General features: G+C 40.4%; 1 protein-coding gene across 1 annotated transcript in view; it reads left to right on the top strand.

Annotated features, from left to right (window-relative positions):
- The window catches only part of LOC120535679 (DBH-like monooxygenase protein 2 homolog), a 66,648-nt gene that overhangs the window by 27,847 nt on the left and 16,043 nt on the right, over positions 1–22,758 (top strand). Inside the window, exon 8 of the mRNA XM_039763652.1 lies at positions 10,525–10,691. Coding sequence (XP_039619586.1) covers positions 10,525–10,691 — 167 coding nt within the window. The remainder of the gene's footprint in view (positions 1–10,524; positions 10,692–22,758) is intronic.

Genomic DNA, 22,758 nt, shown 5'->3' on the forward strand with positions numbered 1-22,758 from the left:
GGAGGTGTGCTGATGAATGTTGCTAGTGCATATACTCCGCAAGTTGGGATGCAATGGATGAGGAAGAAGATTTTTGGAGTGAGTTGTATGAAGTGATGAACAGTGAGAATGGTTACAGACAACCCACAGATCACCTCCAAAGACCTGCAAGAACATCTTGCTGCAGATGGTGTATCTGTACATCGTTCTACAATTCAGTGCAATTTGCCCAAAGAACATCTGTATGGCAGGGTGATGAGAAAGAAGCCCTTTCTGCACTCACGCCACAAACAGAGTCACTTGCTGCATGCAAATACTCATTTAGACAAGCCAGATTCACTTTGGAACAAAGTGCTTTGGACTGATGAGACAAAAATTGAGTTATTTAGTCATAACAAAAAGCGCTTTGCATGGCGGAAGAAGAACACCGCATTCCAAGAAAAATACCTGCTACCTACTGTCGAATTTGGTGGAGGTTCCATGATGGGGCTGTGTGGGTAATTCAGGGACTGGGGCCCTTGTTAAAGTCGAGGGTCGGATGAATTAAACCCATCCATCCATCCATCCATCCATCCTCTTCCGCTTATCTGAGTTTGGGTCATGGGGGCAGTAGCTTGAACAGAGATGCCCAGACTTCCCTCTCCCAGGCCACTAATTCTAGCTCTTCCAGGGGAATCCCGAGGTGTTCCCAGGCCAGCTGGGAGACATAGTCCCTCCAGCGTGTCCTAGGTCTTCCCCGGGGCCTCCTCCCGGTTGGACATGCCCGGAACACCTCACCAGGGAGGCGTCCAGGAGGCACCCTGATCAGATGCCCGAGCCACCTGATCTGACTCCTCCCGATGCGGAGTAGCAGCGGCTCGACTCTGAGCCCCTCCTGGATGACTGAGCTTCTCAACCTATCTTTAAGGGAAAGTCCAGACGCCCTGCGGAGGAAACTCATTTCAGCCACTTGTATTCGCAATCTCGTTCTTTCTGTCACTACCCATAGCTCATGACCATAGATGAGGGTAGGAACATAGATCGACTGGTAAACTGAGAGCTTTGCCTTATGGCTCAGTCGTTTTTCACCACGACTGACCGATGCAGAGCCCGCATCACTGTTAATGACACCCCGATCCGCCTGGCGATCTAACGCTCCATTCTTCCCTCACTCATGAACAAGACCCCAAGATACTTGAACTCCTACACTTGGGGCAGGATCTCGGCCCCAACCCTGAGAGGGCACTCCACCCTTTTCCGGCTGAGGACCATGGTCTTGGATTTGGAGGTGCTGATTCCCATCCCAGCCGCTTCACACTCAGCTGTGAACCGATTCAGAGACAGCTGAAGATCACGGCCTGATGAAGCAAACAGGACAACATCATCTGCAAAAAGCAGTGACCCAATCCTGAGTCCACCAAACCGGACCCCCTCAACACCCTGGCTGCACCTAGAAATTCTGTCCATAAAAGTTATGAACAGAATCAGTGACAAAGGGCAGCCCTGGAGTCCAACTCTCACTGGAAATGGGCTCGACTTACTGCCGGCAATGCGGACCAAGCTCTGACACCGGTTGTACAGGTACCGAACAGCCCTTATCATGGGGTCCGGTACCCCATACTCACAGGTTTACCCGAGGGACACGGTCGAACGCCTTTTCCAAGTCCACAAAACACATATAGACTAGTTGGGCAAACTCCCATGCACCCTCCATGACCCTGCCAAGGGTGTAGAGCTGGTCCATTGTTCCGCGACCAGGACGAAAACCACACTGTTCCTCCTGAATCCGAGGTTCGAACATCCAATGGACCCACCTCTCCAGGACCCCGGAATAGACTTTTCCAGGGTGGCTGAGGAGTGTGATCTCTCTGTAGTTGGCACACACCCTCCGGTCCCCTTCTAAAGAGGGGACCACCACCCCGTCTGCCAATCCAGAGGCACTGTTCCCGATGTCCATGCGATGTTGCAGAGACGTGTCAACCAAGGCAGTCCTACAACATCCAGAGCCCTGAGGAACTCTGGGTGTATCTCATCCACCCCCGGGCCCCTGCCACCAAGGAGTTTTTTGACCACCTTGGTGACCTCAGTCCCAGAGATGGGGGAGCCCACCTCCGAGTCCCCATCTCTGCTTCCTCATTGGAAGGCATGTTAGTGGGTTTGAGGAGGTCTTCGAAGTACTCCCCTTCACCTACACACAACGTCCTGCGTCGAGGTCAGCAGCGCACTATCCCCACCATATACAGTGTTGACACTACACTGCTTCCCCCTCCTGAGACTCCGGACGGTGGACCAGAATCTCCCCGAAGCCGTCCGAAAGTTGTTCTCCATGGCATCCTCAAATTCCTCCCATGCCCGAGTTTTTGCCTCAGCAACCACTGAAGCCGCATTCCGCTGGCCTGCTGGTACCTTTTAGCTGCCTCCAGAGTCCCACAGGACAAAAGGGTCCGGTAGGACTCTTTCTTCAGCTTAACAGCATCCCTGACTGCCGGTGTCCACCAACGGGTTTGGGGATTGGGGACAGGCACCGACCACCTTATGGCAACAGCTCCGGTCAGCCGCCTCAACATTGGAGGCACGGAACATGGCCCATTCGGACTCTTTGTCCCCCACCTCCCTCGGGACGTGGTCGAAATTCTGTCGAAGGTGGGAGTTGAAGCTATTTCTGACAGAGCACTCTGCCAGACGATCCCAACAGACCCTCACAACACGTTTGGGCCTACCAGGCCTGACAGGCATCCTCCCCCACCATCGAAGCCAACTCACCACCAGGTGGTGATCAGTTGACAGCTCCGCCCCTCTCTTCACCCGAGTGTCCAAGACATGTGGCCGCATGTCCGACAACACAAAGTCGATCATTGAATTGATGCCTAGGGTGTCCTGGTGCCAAGTGAACATATGAACACCCTTATGCTTGAACATGTTGTTCGTAATGGACAATCCGTGAAGAGCACAGAAGTCCAATAACAAAACACTGCTCGGGTTCAGATCGGGGGCATTCCTCCCAATCACGCCCTTCCAGGTCTCACTGTCATTGCCCACATGAGCATTGAAGTCTCCCAGCAGTACGAGGGATTCGCCAAAAGGTATGCCCTCTAGCACCCCCTCCAGGGACTCCAAAAAAGGTGGGTACTCCAAACTGCTGTTTGGCGCATATGCACAAACAACAGTTAGGACCCTTCCCCCCACCTGAAGGAGGAGGGAGGCTACCCTCTCGTCCACCGGGGTAAACCCCATTGAACAGGCTCCGAGTGGGGGCAATAAGTATGCCCACACCTGCTCGGTGCCTCTCACCGGGGGCAACTCCAGAGTGGAAGAGAGTCCAGCCCCTATCAAGGAGATTGGTTCCAGAGTCCAAGCTGTGCGTCGAGGTGTGCCCCACTATATTTACCTGGAACCTCTCTACCTCGCGCACTAGCTCAGGCTCCTTCCCCTTCAGAGAGGTGACATTCCACATCCCTAGAGCCAGCTTCTGTAGCCGAGAATTGGACCGCCAAGGTCCCCGCCTTTGGCCACCACCCAACTCACACTGCACCTAACCTACTTGGCCCCATTGCCTCTTCGGGCTGTGCTCAGCCGAGCCCCATGGGTGCAGGCCCAGCCACCAGGCCCACCTCTAGGCCTGGCTCCAGAAAGATAATGTTCAAGCATCAGTCACAAAGTTGAAGTTACACAGGGGTTGGATATTCCAGCAAGACAATGACTTAAAACACAGTTTTAAATCTAAAAAGGCATTTATACAGAGGAACAAGTACAATGTTCTGGAATGGCCGTCACAGTCCCCTGACTTGAATATCATCGAAAATCTATGGGATGATTTGAAGCAGGCTGTCCATGCTCGGCAGCCAACTGAACTGGAAAGTTTTGTATGGAAGAATGGTCAAAAATACCTCCATCCAGAATCCAGACACTCATCAGAGGGTGTAGGAGGCGTCTAGAGGCTGTTATATTTGCAAAAGGAGGCTAAACTAAGTATTGATGTAATATCTCTGTTGGGGTGCCCAAATTTATGCACCTGTCTAATTTTGTTATGATGCATATTGAATATTTTCTGTTAATCCAATAAATTTAATGTCACTGCTGAAATACTACTGTATCCATAAGGAATGTCATATATTAAAAGGAAGCAGCTACTTTGAAAGCTCAGCCAATAATAAACAAAAATCCAAAGAAATAAGAGGGGTCACCAACTTTTTCATATGACTGTGTCACAAAAGCCACAAAGAGCCATAGCAAGTTTTGGGGCAGCCACCCGTATATTTGGTTTCCAGGCTGCAAATCGTCATTTAAATTATAGTACTGCTGTGCACAAAACCGAGTCCAAAACAGAACTGAGGGAATAGGGAAAAGGTGGAGGCTTTAAAAGGGGAAGACAGGAAGTGAGATCAAAGGGGTCGGGCTCATGAAGGTCATCAGCCATAATTTCGAGTCCTGACGTGACATCACATGGGCCAGAGCCGGCAAGGTCTCCTTCCATAGGCTCGGTCCCAGAAGTGACGTCAAGAGAGCCAGGTGGAATTTCCCATGAATGGTCTACAGGAAAGGGAGAAAAAGAGTCAGTGCACTCTGCCACATTCAGGTATGATTCGGAACTGTCCTTACTCAAGCCCTTTAGCTGCCTCCCATGTGTACGTGTGTGACAACTGTATGTACAGATGAGCAGAGGGCAAAGGACAGAGCCCTTAAGAACTCCTTGTGTGACTGGCTCTGAGGTGGATATGCTGTTGCCAAGACTAACAAGCTCTTGCCTGTCTTTCGGAAAGGACTTAAAATACTGGAGGGCAGTGTCAAATATACCCAGCACGTTCTACATTCTGGACAGTAGAATGTCATGTTAAATGGTTTCAAATGCAGCAGTACGTTCTAACAAAATTAATATGCTGGTTTGTCGCGAGTCTGCTGCAAATCATTAGTTACCCAAAGCAAAGCAGTTTCACAGCTGTGCTGTGCCCTGAAACCAGACTGAAAATTGGATGCATTAACTTATTAGAGGTTACGTAATTGGTGAGTTGGGAGGCTACAACATGCTCAAGAATATTTGACAAAGAAAGACACGTGAGAAATAGGCCAAAAATTGTTAAAACTGTCAGCATCAACATCATATTTTTTTAACATTGGGGTTATAGAAGCGATTTTAAAAGTGGCTGGCACAAAGCCAGTGTCAAGGGATGCATTTATTATTGCCATAACCACTGGGATTAAAGCATGAAGGTATGATTTAATAAGTGTGGTGGGGTTGGGGTCCAATACACAGGTAGTTGGTCTCATCTTACAAAGTAGGTCATTAACAAATGAAGATGTGACTGGTGACATTTTTGAAAAAGAGCTGTATGGAGTGGTAACACAGTAAAACATATAATGGATGATAGATTTATGTTAGTAGAATTATTTAGATCTTTAATTTTGTTGCAGAAAAAGTGGAGGAATTTTTCACAGACCTTGACAGAGGAACTAATTGGGCCAGATGCAGGCTGAAATTGTTTATTAACACCAGAAAAGAAAAATCCTTGGGGTTTCATGGACACTTTCTATTATTCTGCCTTTAAACCTTTTAATGGTCAGAGAAAGACTTGATGTGCACGGTGAGACCTTTCTCTGAAGTGTATCATGGAGCTGAGTACTTAAACTAAACCTCCTTATGTTTTAAAGAAGCTGTTTTGTCTAGTGCTGAAAGAGGGGCTGTGTTATTGTGATTAAAAAGGCTATCCAGTGTTGATGGAATAGAAGACAGAAAAAGATCAGAAATGGAATTAGCAAGGATAGACAGACAGACTTTTTTTAAGGTTTGTGAAAGAAATTTGATGTTTACAGGTAAGAGGAGGGAGAGGTCATGAGACAGTGAAAAGTACTGCTTTGTGATCAGAGAGTCCCAAATCATGTATAAGTGTTACACACAGATAAGCCAGATGTGCAGATCAAGTCTAATATATGACCACCCGAGTGAGTAAGAAAATCAACATGTTGCACCAAGTCAAAACAGTCCAGTAAGGGCAGGAATTCATTTCTCAGCTTGCATGTTGTAATTTCAATATGGATGTTGAAATCGACAAGAAGAATGACTCTCTGTGAAAGGGAACTTAAGTGGGTTAATTATTCCATTAGATCAGATAAAGAAGATGCATTGTATTTTTGGGGGTAATAGAGAACAATGAGAAAGACAGGACTTGATTTCATTATCAGCTTAAGAGCCAGACACTTGAAAGACAAAGGGTAGTCAATTGAGATTATTTTGATGTTTAGTTTAGTTTTAACAATTATTGAGATTCCACATTTTTGTCTTGAGCTGCAAGGTTCTGCATTTGGTTTTGCCAGGTTTCTGTTATGCAAAAGCATGTTGAGTTTGGAGTCTGTAAATTACAACAAAAATAATACCATTATCTATACTAATAAAAGGCAAAGCCCTCACTCACTCACTCACCACTAATTCTCCAACCTTCCGTGTAGGTAGAAGGCTGAAATTTGGCAGGCTCATTCCTTACAGCTTACTTACAAAAGCTGGGCAGGTTTCATTTCGAAATTCTACGCGTAATGGTCATAAGTGGAACCTATTTTTCTCCATATACTGTAATGGACTTTAGCTCGATGGCCGTGGGAGTGCGGAGCTGCGTGTGACATCATCACGCCTCCCACGTAATCACGTGAACTGACTGTGACCGCAGTACGTAGAAAAGAAGTAAGAGCTCTCAAAGAGCACTGAAGAAAAACGCTGAATACTTTATTCGCGAGATACAAGTTTAATGAGAAGACACAAGGTATAAACGAGACTTTGGATCACTTTGTAACGGAGTTAAAATTGCTGTAGCGAGAAACTTTTAAGTGCCGGGTCTTAGCTAACATTAAATAAAGCTGTGGACATCCCAAAATCACACAAGAGAGCAGCTCACGTGAACTGACTGATTGCAATACGAGTGATCACTTCCATGCATCAAACCTGTTCAAAAAATGCATTACACAATTGACATGGTTGGAAAAGAATATGCTCCGAGCTGAGCTCCACAGCTAACGCGGTCTTGCGGAAGCAACTTCGTCACGCTGCTACCAAATACTCACAGAAAAATCCACAAGTTAATACACACGCTGTATCTAGAGTTTCTCCACACTCAATGTATTCCTCGCATCCCCTTTATACCCTCTGATCTCCCATTTTAATTCAGATGCCTCCAATTTCCAGTAAGGCTCTGCTGCGCAACAAGTATGACAAGTAATAAGTCTCAGGGACAGACCTTACAAATGGTTGCCAGTGATTTCAGGCAAGATTGCTTTTCTCCTGGACAACTATATGTTGCATTCTCAAGAGTGAGCTTGAGAGAGAGCAGCTTCGTCATATTACAACCAGAGTGCTGAACTGACAACGTGATATATAAAGAGAACTATAATAATCGTATTAAATGAACAATAAAACAGCGGAGAACCCGTGGATTAAATAAAAAGGCAGCTTCCTTGGCAAAGCAAGGAAAAAGGATGGCTTTATATGTCGTTCGTTTATAAAACAACGGAGAAGCTGTGTAAAGGCTGCTTCACAAAAAACCAGCGGAGCGCCTTATATGAGCAGGCAGTCAGCTAAAGAAGGGAATCAATAAATATCTATAATCGTAATAAACGAACAAAAAATAGCGTACAAGCCCCAGATTAAATAAAGGAAATGGGTACCTGAACAGTAAAGTAAGTCTCGAATAGCTACACAATAACTATAACAATCGTAATAAACAAACAATAAAACAATACAGAACCGCGAAGCAAGGAGAAACGACGGCCTTATATGGCATTTATTTATAAAGCAGTGGAGAAGCTGTGTGAAGGCAGCTACACAAAAAAACAGCAGAACACCACACTCTGGTTTTATGAGTTTTTTCGTAAGCTTCAGGAATTCTAGTGTTATATATTTTCTCACATATCAAAACAAATGCAACACATTGTTAAAGATAAAGTTTCATAGCTTTAGTTTTCTTAATAATGGAAATTATAGCACCATAAATAACATTGCATAAAGTATTGACAGTTGACAATATATGAGAGAAAAAAAAATCCATTTCACATAGTTTTAGAAAAAAATAAAAATCTCAAGTCATCTAAAGTGAAAATCCAATCGAGTAAGGCCATTTGATTGCCCAGTTCTTTTGTGGGAATTCTTCAGTTTAGTCAGGTGAACTCATGTACACATAATTATGGTGCAATTATTTAAATGTTCAAAGCTGTATCTTTATTTTAAACTTAAAGTAGTGAAGAAATGAAACACTGTACAACCGGAGAATAAAGCAAAGCAAACAATGATTCTATTTGATACAAAGTTAATAAAGTACGTTTTCAGTATTGTTTTATTGTAAAAAATCACTTTGTTTCTTAGCTAGTAAAGCCAGTTTTTTATAGTGTAGTCATAGGTTCAATAAAGTATTGTACAGTGTTAAAGGCAACACCTGAACTGTAAGTATATTCAGCAAAAACTAAAATTCAAGCAATGGACTATTATACATGACAAACAACTATGTGGTCTATAATTTAACTATATAGTTTCAAGCTTAAATCCTAAGAGTTTTCTCATATTATCCTGGAATCTTTTAAATGTATAGTTATGTATATTGCAAAGCATGTTGACATACCTGTGGTGGGCTGGCGACCTGCCCAGGGTTTGTTTCCTGCCTTGCACCCTATGTTGGCTGGGATTGGCTCCAGCAGACCCCGTCGCCCTGTAGTTAGGATATAGCGGGTTGGATAAGGGATGGATGGATGCTGACGTACGTTTGACCATTTCCTAACATAATAAGTATTAAATATTAATAACTGGTGAAAAAACAAGAACAGATGGCTTTTGCAAAGTGTCAGGAGAGAAGTTGGGAGATTACGCTGACATCATGTTATTTCACCCACTACGCGATAACTCATCTGGATTGGGACATGAATGCAGCAGATGGCACCTCAACATTATACTGGTGTGAGATTTTTTTATGATGGTTGGAGTGTCAATCCTGCCAGCAGCCTCTAAGTTTTTCCTGTGAATTGGAAGACCTACGTTCTGGGCTGGATACAGATTAACGTCATACCCAGTGTGTTATCGCCTATTTACCCCTTACACATGTCAAGTTCGTTATTGGATTGGTCTACTCCCACGCCCTAAATAATAACACACACATACATAGATACACACACAGACCCTAACCACAACAGTGCCCTACAAATGACACACACAGTTGTCTAACTTTTAGCACTTTTAACCACATAAGTGCTATAAGAATAACACAACTTGTCACTCTCTCAGCACATCAAGAGACTTATTTATTATCGGCACGAACAACATACAATGTTTTAAATAGATCTCAGACATAAATATTACTTTTGGTCTCCTAGAAAATATTAAAACAAACAAAGACTCAGCATCCTTGACTATAGGCCATTTATCAGCCAAGAATACCTTCTTCATATACTGTCCCCTACTATTGAGTGGAGCTCTCACTCTCAGCCTTAAATCCTTGCAGCACTGAGGTAATGGCAAATCTCCGGCTACACCAGGTGTTCAGAGAAATGTAATTTATTATTTCAATCACTCTAGACATTAAGACAAAGCATAGAAAGATGAAAATAAGTTAGTATTTATTAAAGAACAATAATAAGCAATAGAAAATAAGATTGATAGTAAAGTCTGGATAAAATAGTCTTAAAAAAAAAAAAAAACAACTTACTGAAAGGAACCAGTGATGTCAAGGATGAAAGTCCCAGGGCGGTGTTTGATTTAGCAATCGATATTCATAAAAATGCTGTTAACTGATGATCGGATGAAAACTGGTTACATGTGTCTTTGTTTTATTTTCTGTCATCACTGTTTCTCTTCTTCTGACATTGCTTTCAAATGAGGCATATTTATTGTAAAGTTTCATGCCGTGGTTTCACAACACATGAATGTTCCATGCACCTGACTGGCTGGTTGTCAATATGATGGATGCATTTTACTCAAACTCTTTAATCTATTTTTTCCCAGATAACAAAGTTCTTTGATATTGCCTCATGTCCTCATTTCCCAGGCTGTGAACCAAATCGTTGTCCCAGATGTCCATCCATAAAGTAGCCAATAGCCTGTGGTATTGGCAAGTCTTCCTTTCCAGGCTGTAATGCCAATTTAGCACTATGAGGTGAACAACTGTTTTAAAGTGAGGTGTAAGGGAAGAGGATATGCCTTTTTATTATAATGTCTCCTACATCTGAATTCATCTTGTTGGGACTAAGCAAAATATAATAATAAAAATATAGAGAATAATTTGTAGATTTTATACACCATAACACCCAGGATGAAGCAATTCTAGGTTAAGGGCCTTGTTCAGGGGCCCAATATTTGGCTCACTTCAGGCATTTGCAGGATTCAAGTTGGTAACTTTCCAATTGGTGGAATAGGTCCCTAGCCTCAAAGACACCACTCTGTATCAAAGTAAAAGGAATGGAAATTAAATAACTGTGTATGGTCAATTGGATCATCAGATTGTAGCACTTAAACAATACAATTTCTGTGACTGTATTAGAATGCATAAAATATTCTGTACCATAATTGTGACTTTATAAATATTTGTTTATCTGTATTGGCAGGTCGTATAGACAGCTCTGGACTTCGATTCTACTACACTCCTCATGTACGTCAGTATGATACAGGAATTCTAGAAACTGGAGTGGGCGTTGTCCAACAATATTTAATTCCTCCTGGAGCAAATATATTTAAAAGCTATGGTTTGTGTAAAACCAGCACATTTCCTTCTGTGAGTACACTTATTGTTTGATAACTTGCTGTGATGCTTTATCATGACTTATACACCACATATTTTTTAAAAGGCAATGGATAAGTAAAATAAGAGTGAATGATTTAAATAGATATATTCTAGAAATTCAGCATTTATACCATATGTGAAATTTAGTTGCAGTTTTTGCAAAGGAAACATCTGTAATTAATAAATAACATTTCAAAATTTAAAATGAGGTGTAAAGTGTCCAAAAGAGACATGTGGATTGTTGGATTTCAGCATAAGAACCCTGTTTAAGTGCTGTAGGCAACAAGGTGTTATTCAAACTAAAACTAAGAGTCACAAGACTCTTGCATTGACATGCTCACTGACAGAATTGGTTCTTCACTAAACGCAAATTTTCTTTTAGAAGGTCTTTTTATTCAGTTGCACCACAAAGGTGAAGGTCTGAGATATACAGGAGATGATGTCACTATTGCTGTCACTTTCTTTAAGCAGAACATCTTCTATACTAAGGGTAGTAGTGAAAAGCAAATTAATGTCAGTGTAACACATTTTTCCTTTCCAGTGTGCCCTCTCAAACTAGTCCCCATTAGATTCCAGGGGTTTAACCTTTTTTTAACATTGTTTATTAGCATACAAAACTATTTTTTCTTGAGAAGTTTACTGTTGTATAAAACTGTTTTAACACTAGAATCCCTCAATCCTACGAAAATATTTGTAATGTCGGACCACCTTAAACTCCCTTTCACCTCGCAGCTGAAGTGAAGTCAGACACAAAATTCTCAGAGCTGAAGTCTTAACGTGTCTGGAATTGTATAGGGTAAATAATATATCGTTATTTGAAATACATACATTTCATGTGTGTTCTGTGTCTGACAATGATCTGGGTAAATGTAAGATAACAGAAAATGTGTGGCAAGAAATGTTGTACACATAACTAAAACAGAAACATTTTCCCATTATAATAATAATGACAAGATACTAATGTAAAGTGTATAATGTGTGAAGTCCAAATATCAAATAAACACTTTCACAATAGGTATAAAAAAATAAGTGGGCTTTTATTCAAGAATATAACCAAAGAAAAGGAATTATTAAATTGACATGTTGCTGTCAATGTGTAAAAACTGAAACTGAAATATACTGTAAATCGACAAAAAGTAGACATGTACATTTGGGTGGTGCAGAGGTAAGAACTGCTGTCTCCTAATCAAAAGTTTGTTGGTTTGATTTTGAGTTCTCCCTGCATTTACTGTATTCAGTAGTGAACTGCCATTATTATCATCATTACATAACTAAAACAGAAACATTTTTCACATTATAATAATAATGACAAGATTATAATGCAAACTGTATAATGTGTGAAGTCCAAATATCAAATAAACACTTTCACAATAGGTATAAAAAAATAAGTGGGCTTTTATTCAAGAAGAGTTTGTGGGTTTAATTCTAAGTCTTCCCTGCATTTACTGTATTCAGTAGTGAGCTGCCATTATTATCATTATTACATAATAAAAACATACATTTGATTTGAGTCTGTAACACCTGGGAAAAATTTTGCTACTTGCATTTTCACATGGTACAACAAGCTTACCTCTTCCTCTTTGAGTTGGTTGCATTTATTTCCTTTCTTTTCACAAGAGCAGTGATGACCACAGTTGGTTCTGTGGTTGATACATGGTCAGAACTATTTATTGTACTCGCAATCAAACATATGATGCCCCATAACCGCTAACAGACTTTCATGCTGCATTTGTGCTTTGACAACAAAGACACCAATGCAGAATGGGTGAAAAACAACAGATTTGCTGTGATCTCAGACATCTACCAGCATTTTGTTTAAAACTGTGTTTTGAGTTACAACCCCGGGCAACATATTACTGTTGATGACCAACTGTTTTCAACCAAGGTCCATTGTCCTTTCTTACAATACCTCTCAACCAAGCCTGACAAATTTTCCATAAAGCTTTGGATTGAGGCAGATTTGGAGACAAGGTTCATGTGCAATGCCACTCCTTATTTAGGAAAAGATCCCAGTTGTCTCATGCAAGAAAGACTTTCCAAAGACTGTGGTTATAAAGTTTATATAGCTGTTACTGGACAAAGGAAGAACCGTAACAACAGCCAACTTTTTCACATCACTTTCGCTAGCTAATAGAATTCTCCACCGCAGTACAACTCTGTTTGACACCATAATTAAAGTGGGACTTCCACCTGCAGCTAAAGTCACTTGTATGTGAAGAATTCTCCACGCTAAAGTTTAGATCTGGCAGTACCATGCTGACGGTGCATGCCCACAAAAAGAAGTCTGCCTGCATTCTCAGTACCATGCACCATAACGTGAAGATTGGGCAAGATTGAGAAAAAAGTGTTCAAATAACAACTCATGCTCAAATGATATAGCATTTTCAAATAATGACATTTTCATGTATGAATGTGTATGTGTAGAGAGAGGTACTGTAGGTACAAATTTGATGTCATTCAAGTGGTTACTGGAATATAAACTAAACACTTTCACAAAAGTCTAATGACACGAGTGCACTTTTATTCAAGAATAAAACTAAATAAAACAAAAAATCATATGAGAACAAGATACTAAGAAGACATGATTCACCAGTGTTTGTGTGTCTGCTTATATCCTTTCAGCGATATCTTTTACAAGTAACAAAAACTTATACCGGGTGTTACAGACTCAAATCAAATTTATGTTTTTATTATATTTTATTATTTATAATATTAATAATAGCAGCTCACTACTGAAAATGGTAAAATCAGGGAGGGCCCAGGATCAAACCTACAACCTTTTAATTGTGAGACAGGAATTCTTACCTCTGCACCAACCAAGTTGATATGTTTAGTTTGCGTCGATTGATATTTGGGCTTCAGTTTTTAATGAATTGACATCAACATGTAAGCTGAAAAAATTATTTTTCTTTGGTTATATCTATACTAATACACTGTGTGCACAATTATTAGGCAAGTGAGTATTTTGACCATATCATCATTTTTATGCGTATATTCCAACTCCAAGCTGTATTAACTTGAATGCTTATTGGATTTAAGCACGTCAGGTGATGTGTATTTGTGTAATGAGGGAGGGTGTGGCCTAAGGAGATCAACACCCTATATCAAGGTGTGCAGAATTATTAGGCAGCTAGTTTTCCTCGGGCAAAATGGGCCAAAAAAGAGATTTAACTGACTCTGAAAAGTCAAAAATTGTAAAAAGTCTTTCAGAGGGATGCAGCACTTTTGGAATTGCTAAGATATTGGTGTGTGATCACAGAACCATCAAACATTTTGTAGCAAATGGTCAACAGGGTTGCAAGAAACGTGTTGAGAACAAAAGACGCAAATTAGCTGCCAAATATTTGAGAAGAATCAAACGTGAACCTACCAGGAACCCATTATCCTCCAGTACTTTCATATTCCAGAGCTGCAACCTACCTGGAGTGCCCAGAAGTACAAGGTGATCAGTGCTCAAAGACATGGCCAAGGTAAGGAGGGCTGAAACCCAACCACCACTGAACAAGAAACATAAGTTGAAACGTCAAAACTGGGCCAAGAAATATCTGAAGACAGATTTTTTCAAAGGTTTTATGGACCGATGAGATGAGAGTGACTCTTGATGGACCAGATGGATGGACCTGTGGATCAGTAATGGCACGGAGCTCCACTCCAACATGGAGGTGGGGTACTGGTATGAGCTGGTATTTTTAAAGATGAGCTAGTTGGACCTTTTGCATTGAAGATGAACTCAAAATCAACTCCCAAACCTACTGCCAGTTTTTCGAAGACACTTTCTTCAAACAGTAATACAGGAAAAAGACCATGATTTTTATGCAGGCCAATGCTCCATCACTTGCATCGAAGTTCTACACTGCGTGGCCAGCCAGTAAAGGCCTTAAAGATGAAGGAATAATGACATGGCCCCCCTTCCTCATCTGACCTAAACCCTATCGAGAACTTGTGGGCACTTCTTAAACGCTAGATTTACGGGGGAGAAAAATAATACACCTCTCTGAAGAGTGTCTGGGAGGCTGTAGTCACTGCTCCACAAAAAGCTGATCGTCAACAGATCAAGAAACTGACAGACTCCATGAATGGAAAGGCTTATGACTGTTATTGGAAAGAAGGGTGGCTATATTGGTCATTGATTGATTGATTTATTTTTTTTGAAATATCAGAGATGTTTATTTGTAAATTTTGAGGTGTTTGTTTATTATTCTCACTATAACAGATGAAAATAAACAAGTGAGATGGGAAAATTTTCATTTTTCCTTTAGTTGCATAATAAATCTGCACACTAATAGTTGCCTAATAATTGTGCACATATGTATTCCCCTGATGATGTTCACACTCACATTTCCGTTGTGAAACATTCAGGTTTCAGGTTTATTAACATTTTGGATTGACTGATAGCACTGTGTTTGTTCCATATTAAAATTAATCCTCAAAAATACAACTTGCCTAATAATTGTGCACACAGTGTAAAAGGCAAAGCCCTCACTGACTGACTGACTCACTCACTCATCACTAATTCTCCAACTTTCCATGTAGGTAGAAGGCTGAAATTTGGCAGGCTCATTCCTTACAGCTTACTTACAAAAGTTGGGCAGGTTTCATTTTGAAATTCTAGGCGTAATGGTCATAACTGGAACGTATTTTCATCCATATATTGTACTGTAATAGACTGCAGCTCAATAGCTGTGGGAGGCGGAGTTGCGTATTAAAGCATTTAACCAATCACATTTCAGCCATCATTTGTTGCCAGGCAGAGAGAATAGACTGCAGCTCGATAGCCGTGGGAAGCGGAGTTTCGTATTAAAGCATTTAACCAATCACATTTTAGCCATCATTTGTTGCCAGGCAGAGAGGCTTTCACAATCCGTTGTGTAGGCACTCTAACACAGAATAAATGTCGATTAACCTGTTGCTTCAAACAATTGATGTCAATAGGGCCATCTAGCAGGCGTGTGGCAACGTCACCGTATTCAGACCCATTGATTGGATAGAAGCCGATATGAGGAACTCTACAAGGCCACTGAACGCACCGCAAACCCTCCAAGCGAAAGATCATCGCACGCACTACGGCCAACTCCACGGCAGGATTCTGGACAATATTATTTGCCAGACACAGACCAGATTTCAAGAACACGAAAACCTGATGTTTGTCACGCTCCTCGAGCCCCAGAAGTTTCAGGAATACAAGAAAAATTTCACGCATGCATCCTTCTCCAGTTTAACACAAGAGCCATGGAGCGCTTTTGATCTGTCTCGCTAAAAACAGAACTGACTGTAATGTATGCCATGGATGATTTTTTAGGAAAATCTCCCACTGATCTCCTTGACTTCCTTCATCAGAAAAATCTGAATGAGAGCATGGGGCAGCTGTTCACATTGGTATATTTGGCGGTGAGCATTCCCGTGTACACTGCTTCTGTCGAGCGGACATTTTCAGCCCTAAAGCGAATTCAAACTTATGCCAGAAATACCATAGGGCGGGTTCGCCTTTCAGCATTAGCTTCGAATGCGATAGAAAGGGACGTTTTGATGGAACTGAAGCGCATGGATAATCTGTACGACAGAGTAATTGAACTGTTTTTGAGGAAAGAGAGGAGGATGGATTTTGTTTACAAATAATCTGAATTTTTGGTGAGTAAAATGTTGCAATTTTCCTTAATAATATTGCAAGTTTATGAGTTATTATTGATGTTCTTTATGTGATGTCACGGCTGTGGCTGCAGAAGAAAGGATCTTGTTCACCCCAGTTTGTCTATTCAATAAAGGCATTTATTGTGGCTACAGCAGTATACTGTATATATATATATAAAATCTCCCAATCTACAAACTGTCAAATAAACGAACCACATGCTGTGGCGCAACACGAGAGGCTTCGCCTCTAGCACAAACGTCTAAGGTTCGATTCCCGACAGGGGGTGCAGTGAGTGTGTACGCCTGATGAGCCCAGAATTAGGGAGAAACACGTGCCGCGTATTGTTTGCATTATTTGACAGTAAAACTATTTCAATATATTTAATATATATAAATCAGCGCTTTCCGATTCATTTTACCCTCGCAACCCCTTGGTTTGAGAAGAAGTATGAAAAAATATGAGGTTAACGCAGGAAAACAGATCACCAATTGAAGCTTTATGAATAATGGATACTTTATTCGCCATCAATAATTGTTTTGGTAAAGCCTTACTCAGTGTAGTCCTCCTTCCTTTTTCAAATTTTTTCACAACTACCCATGATTAAATGAACGGTAAAAAAGTAAGAGTGAAGCGAGGGTCACTTATTGAGGCAGGCAGGCGACAGCTCAATAGCTCGCAGGCTCAATGTGGTGCGCGTCAAGTCGCTCTACAATGCTCAATCAGATTCGAAAAAATATATCTTTTCAAGTTCTTTTTGGATATAAGTAGGTTCTATTTAGTCGACAGAAATATCTTTGGTAGGAATGTAAGTTGAATTTAGTCTTTAAATTTCTATGGTGAAGAATAATTTATGCAATGATGACTAAATTTAACTTACATTCCTACCAAACACATTTCTGTCGACTAAATAAAAATTACTTACAGTGAAAACGGAAAGTATTCAGACCCCCTTCAATTTTTCACTCTTTGTTATATTGCAGCCATTTGCTAAAATCATTTAAATTAATTTTTTTCCTCATTAATGTACACACAGCACCCCATATTGACAGACAAAAAAAGAATTTTTGAAATTGTTGCAGATTTATTAAAAAAGAAAAACTGAAATATCACATGGTCCTAAGTATTCAGACCCTAAGCTCAGTATTTAGTAGAAGCACCCTTTTGAGCTAATACAGCCATGAGTCTTCTTGGGAAAGATGCAACAAGTTTTTCACACCTGGATTTGGGGATCCTCTGCCATTCCAACTTGCAGATCCTCTCCGGTTCTGTCAGGTTGGATGGTAAAGGCTGGTGGACAGCCATTTTTAGGTCTCCCAAGAGATGCTCAATTGGGTTTAAGTCAGGGCTCTGACTGGGCCATTCAAGAACAGTTACAGAGTTGTTGTGAAGCCACTCCTTTGTTAACTGTGAGCTTAGGGTCATTGTCTTGTTGGAAGGTAAACCTTTGGCCCAGTCTGAAGTCCTTGGCACTCTGGAGAAGGTTTTTGTCCAGGATATCCCTGTACTTGGCCGCATTCATCTTTCCCTCGATTGCAACCTGTCGTACTGTCCCTGCAGCTGAAAAACACCCCCACAGCATGATGCTGCCACTACCATGCTTCACTGTGAGGACTGTATTGGACAAGTGATGAGCAGTGCTTGGTTGTCTCCACACATACCGCTTAGAATTAAGGCCAAAAAGTTCTATCTTGGTCTCATCAGACCAGAGAATCTTATTTCTCACCATCTCAGAGTCCTTCAGGTGTCTTTTAGCAAACTCCGTGCGGGCTGTCATGTGTCTTGTCTCTCCTCAGTGTGTGGAGACAACCAGGCACTGCTCAAAAATTAATTTAAATGATTTCAGCAAATGGCTGCAATATAACAAAGAGTGAAAAACTGAAGGGGGTCTGAATACTTTCCGTACCCACTGTATATTTAAAATTTAAATAGAACTTGAACAGATACGACAGTTCATAATACCCACTAAGTGCGCGTAAGAGCAGGAGTCATCCGTTTTAACAAGCAGCGTGTTGCACTGATACGAAATAGCCTGCCCATTTAATTATTTAGGAATGGTTAGATAAATTAAGATTTTGTACAAATGTTTTCATTTTTCTTCCTCGATGGATTCTGGCACCCCCAGCAACAGCTGCTCGCACCCCAAAGGAGGTATATATATATGTGTGTGTATATGTATGTATGTGTGTGTATATATATATATTCTTTTCATTACTTCTTTAACACACTACTTCTCCGCTGAAGCTGGTATTTTGCTAGTTCTTCAATAAAAGCCCACCATTTAGTTATTTATTTTGTGAAAGTGTTGATTTGAAATTTGGACTTCAGTCTTCACATATTATACACTTCACTTCAGCATTTTGTCATTATTACTATAATATGAATAAAGTTTCTGTTTTACATACTGGTACATGTTCAAAATTTCTTGTCTTGCATTTCCTGTCATTATACACTTACATAGAACTTTGTAGACACAGAACACACGTGACATGTATGTAGTTCAAATGATGATATATTACTTACTCTATACAATTCCAGACCCCTTCAGACTTCAGCTCTAAACATTTTCTGCCTGACTTGTCTTCACCTGACTCGGTAGGGAATGAGTGAGCAGGCTGCCTGCTGCCAGTGCTGATTGACACATTTGCAAAACAAAGATGCTGATGACAAGGTGCATGAGAATATAAGGTGGTCCAGCATTACGAATAATTTGTAGTCTTCATGGATTCTAATGTTAATTAATTTAACATTTCTTTCTCAGGCATAATATAGTCTGCCTAAATATAGTATTTTTAATTTATAACTGACCTTGTAATGATTTAAACAAGTCCATAACCCATAAGATTATGTTTGAAATTTGTCATTTTTAACCTTCTGGGAGTTGCTCTTAAGAAAGTTAGAACTACCAGTAAAGAATCAAATATTAAACATATTATCAAATTCATAATCCACAAACTCAAAATAGCATAAAAAGACACTCCAGACACCTGAACTACCAATACCCATTTTTAAAACATTTGTGAAAAGGAGCAACTTTTACCCCTTGCATGCCATTAGTGGGTAATTACGTGGCATTAGTTGATGTGGAATGCAAATCTTCAAGACTCTTGTGCTACAGTAGTTTAAAGATGGTCTTTCCTTCGAGGTGGTGAAATTTTTCTTTACTGAGTCGAGAGGCTGATTCACAATAGCTTATTTAATTCTCAGAAAAGACAGATAAATAGATAGATTGAACTTCATTTGTCCCCAAAGTGAAATTTGTCTCTTCTACTGAAGGTCTTTAAAAATAAATACATAAATAGGTAGTTAAGTAAATAAACAAATAAATGTGCACATACACCTTGGTCTGAACAAACACCAGATTGACTATATGCAAGAAAATGTAAAAGAAACAAAACTTCTGACTTGGCTGTCACAGTCAAAGTGAAATATTATGCAGATGTATTGTTATTGGTAGAAAGAAGCCCCAGTAGTGATCCTTGACAAACTTCTGCTGAATAATTTGTTAGATAAAAGTACTCAGTGTTAGTATGACGGAGTGAGAATTTGCAGCATTGTTCATAATAGCACCTGGTTTTGTTTTATTTCTGTCCTTCACGACGACCTCCACCACAGCACACCACACCATTGAAAATCACATTGGCCATCACAGTGTTATAGAAAATATGAAGGATGTTACTTCCCGCATGAAAGAAATCTGGTTTCCTAAAAATATAGCCTGCTCTGCCCTTTCTTATATAATTTGTTTGTGTTCCATGACCAATCCAACTTGTAATTAATGTGGATCCCCAAGTACTTGTAGGAGTAAATAGTGACTGCACATAGAGGCTCTTTGGTGTAATGAAAGTTAATTCTTTGGTTTTGATGAATTTAAGATGCAGACAATTCTCACAAACTGTATCCTGCCCATCAGACAGTCCATTACCCAGACACCACAGGCTCATCCGCCTGCATGTCTCTGAGTTTTCAGGTTAACAGAGATGGTTGGATAGTATTGAAGGTGCTGGAGAAATCTAACAACATAATCCTCACAGTACTGCCAGCTTTGTCCAGGTGAGAATAAGCCTTGTGGAGCAGATAGATAATTGCATCCTCCACTCCTATAGGCAAACTGCAGTGGGTCCAGGTCGTCTTGTACAAGAGGACTCATATAGTCCAGGAACAGTCTCTCAAAGGTCTTCATGATACAAGACATAAGTGACACTGTCATTAGTCATTAGGTGAAGAGGTGCCTGTCTTCTTTGGAACTGGAACAATTCATGTTTTCCATAGCTATGGCACTTTCTGAAGCCTTACTGGCAGACTGAACAGGTGACAGAGGACACAACAAAGTTGGTCAGCACAGGCCTTAAGAACTCGAGGAATAACTTCATCTGGCCCCATAACTTTTCCTGTGTGTAACTTCCTCAGTTGTCTCCTTACTTGGTTTTCAGTTATATACACTCCACACTGATGGTCAGAGGTGTACTTGTCACTGGCTGTTCCAGTTGAAATGATAGGAGATGTTGATGTAGAAAGGATGGTATGGGGTGACTGGTCATTGGAAGAAGGTGGCAGTGGGAAGGAAAATCTACTTATAAATTGGCGTAAGCTTTGTCCACATTACCTTGTAGCACCCAAGCCCTGGATTACTTGAGACAAGTAATAATACCCAGTCCATTCCAGACATTCTTCATATTATTCGAAAGTGAGCTTTAACTAGGTTATTGTCTTGTTTACAGTTTCTCTCTATAAGGCATGCCCATACTGTGAGTGCTGAGCTATGCTTTCTTGTTAACTTTAATAGAATATGCCATTCAAATGGATTTCTCATTTAGCTTTTTGTTAAATCAAGCAGTAAATACTGTAAACAAATCAAATAGGAATGCTTAAACCAAGATAGACTATTAAACCTTAACCAAAATAAAACAAAGACAGTCTGTTAACCAAGTCAAGCAACTGCAGTAATGTCATTTCCGCATTGTGAGTTCAGCAATTGAATCTATACAAAGAAGTCCATGTATTTTCTCTTGTGTGTACACATGTATTTTATCAGTATGTTACAATTTAATTGCAAATTGCGAAAACTTTCAAAATTTTCATTCACATATCAGTAGCCAATCACATTTTCGTATAGCGTAATATAATAACTTGCAACTTCTTCCTTCAATTCCACGCCCAGGTGTGCCACTGTTTTCTCCTCATCACATTGATTATGACAAGCTGCAAGGCACAGCTGCATGGATAAATCTCCCATGACAGCTATCTGCAGTAACCAGGAAAGCAAATCGCTTTTTGTGGAGTAACAGTCTCTCAGCTGTCTTCCTTCCTGTATTTAAACTTTAACCAGCAATTCAAGTCTCTAAACACAGCCTCAGGACTCTCCACTAATTACTTAGACAACGCCACCAATTTCATTTTTATTCTCCAGGATGATCAACACTTTGCTAAGTCAGATTGTTGGTCTTATAGTTTTGTGGGTTATGTCATCAATATTGCGTTGCACTGTGCGTGACAACACTAGTATTGCTCCACACTCACAAAATCTATATTTTTGTCTTGATTACAGTCCTGGTCCCAAAAATCAGCTGTGAATTTACTGATAATTTTTTTTAAGTTTAGGGTGTCTGCCAATGTGTGAAATTGTTGAACTGGACTACTGAGCCATTGTTAATTTCAAGGGACCAGGCCCTCCCCTATCCATAATTTTGATAAGCCTTTTAGCGGTTTACCTAAAAAGCATCTTCCTTGTTCAGGCGCTGCACATTGTTGGACATCCTTTTCTAAGTAGGAGCTTCTGTGCCTTACTTATTGAGATAACTGAATGAGTTTCCTTAATGTATATTGCTCTTTTCCTAATCTATTTATTCTCACAATGTTCAGATTCAGGGCAATAAAATGCTTGAGTTTTTAAGTAGAACATGTAACAGTGGTGCTAGGCAGAAATCAGTGATTTGGTAATTATTTCCTGATTAGGGCAATTTAATTTATGTGAACTTTTAGAATTGCTTGTGCAAACAGTTTATTTCTGTTTCTGACTACATTTAAGATATGTACTGAAATAATGACCAAGTGTAATTATAAAAAACTGCAGATTGGAACAAGATATCAAAACTGAAGCCAGCCTTAGGACCACCCCTCCCTCCCTGACCTTACTATAAATGCAAACACCCAACTGCTCCATACCTTTTCTTCATGTAGGTACCATTGCAAGCATGGAATGCAAATCACTGTGTGGTATTTGATGCATACAACAAGCTTTTAACATACCAATGCAACAATATATTCGAAGCCACTGTTTTCTATGAAACAGTATGCCTTTTAGACCAACAATATGATATCAGCAACAGTGACTGAAGGAGTAGGCATCTGAAAATATGGTGTTAGCAACATAATGACAACAAGATCACTTCCATCAGTCTACACTGTGGCCCTGGAAAATTGGCCATGAAT

This window comes from Polypterus senegalus, chromosome 9 (assembly GCF_016835505.1).
Source record: "Polypterus senegalus isolate Bchr_013 chromosome 9, ASM1683550v1, whole genome shotgun sequence".
Lineage (NCBI taxonomy): Eukaryota > Metazoa > Chordata > Cladistia > Polypteriformes > Polypteridae > Polypterus > Polypterus senegalus.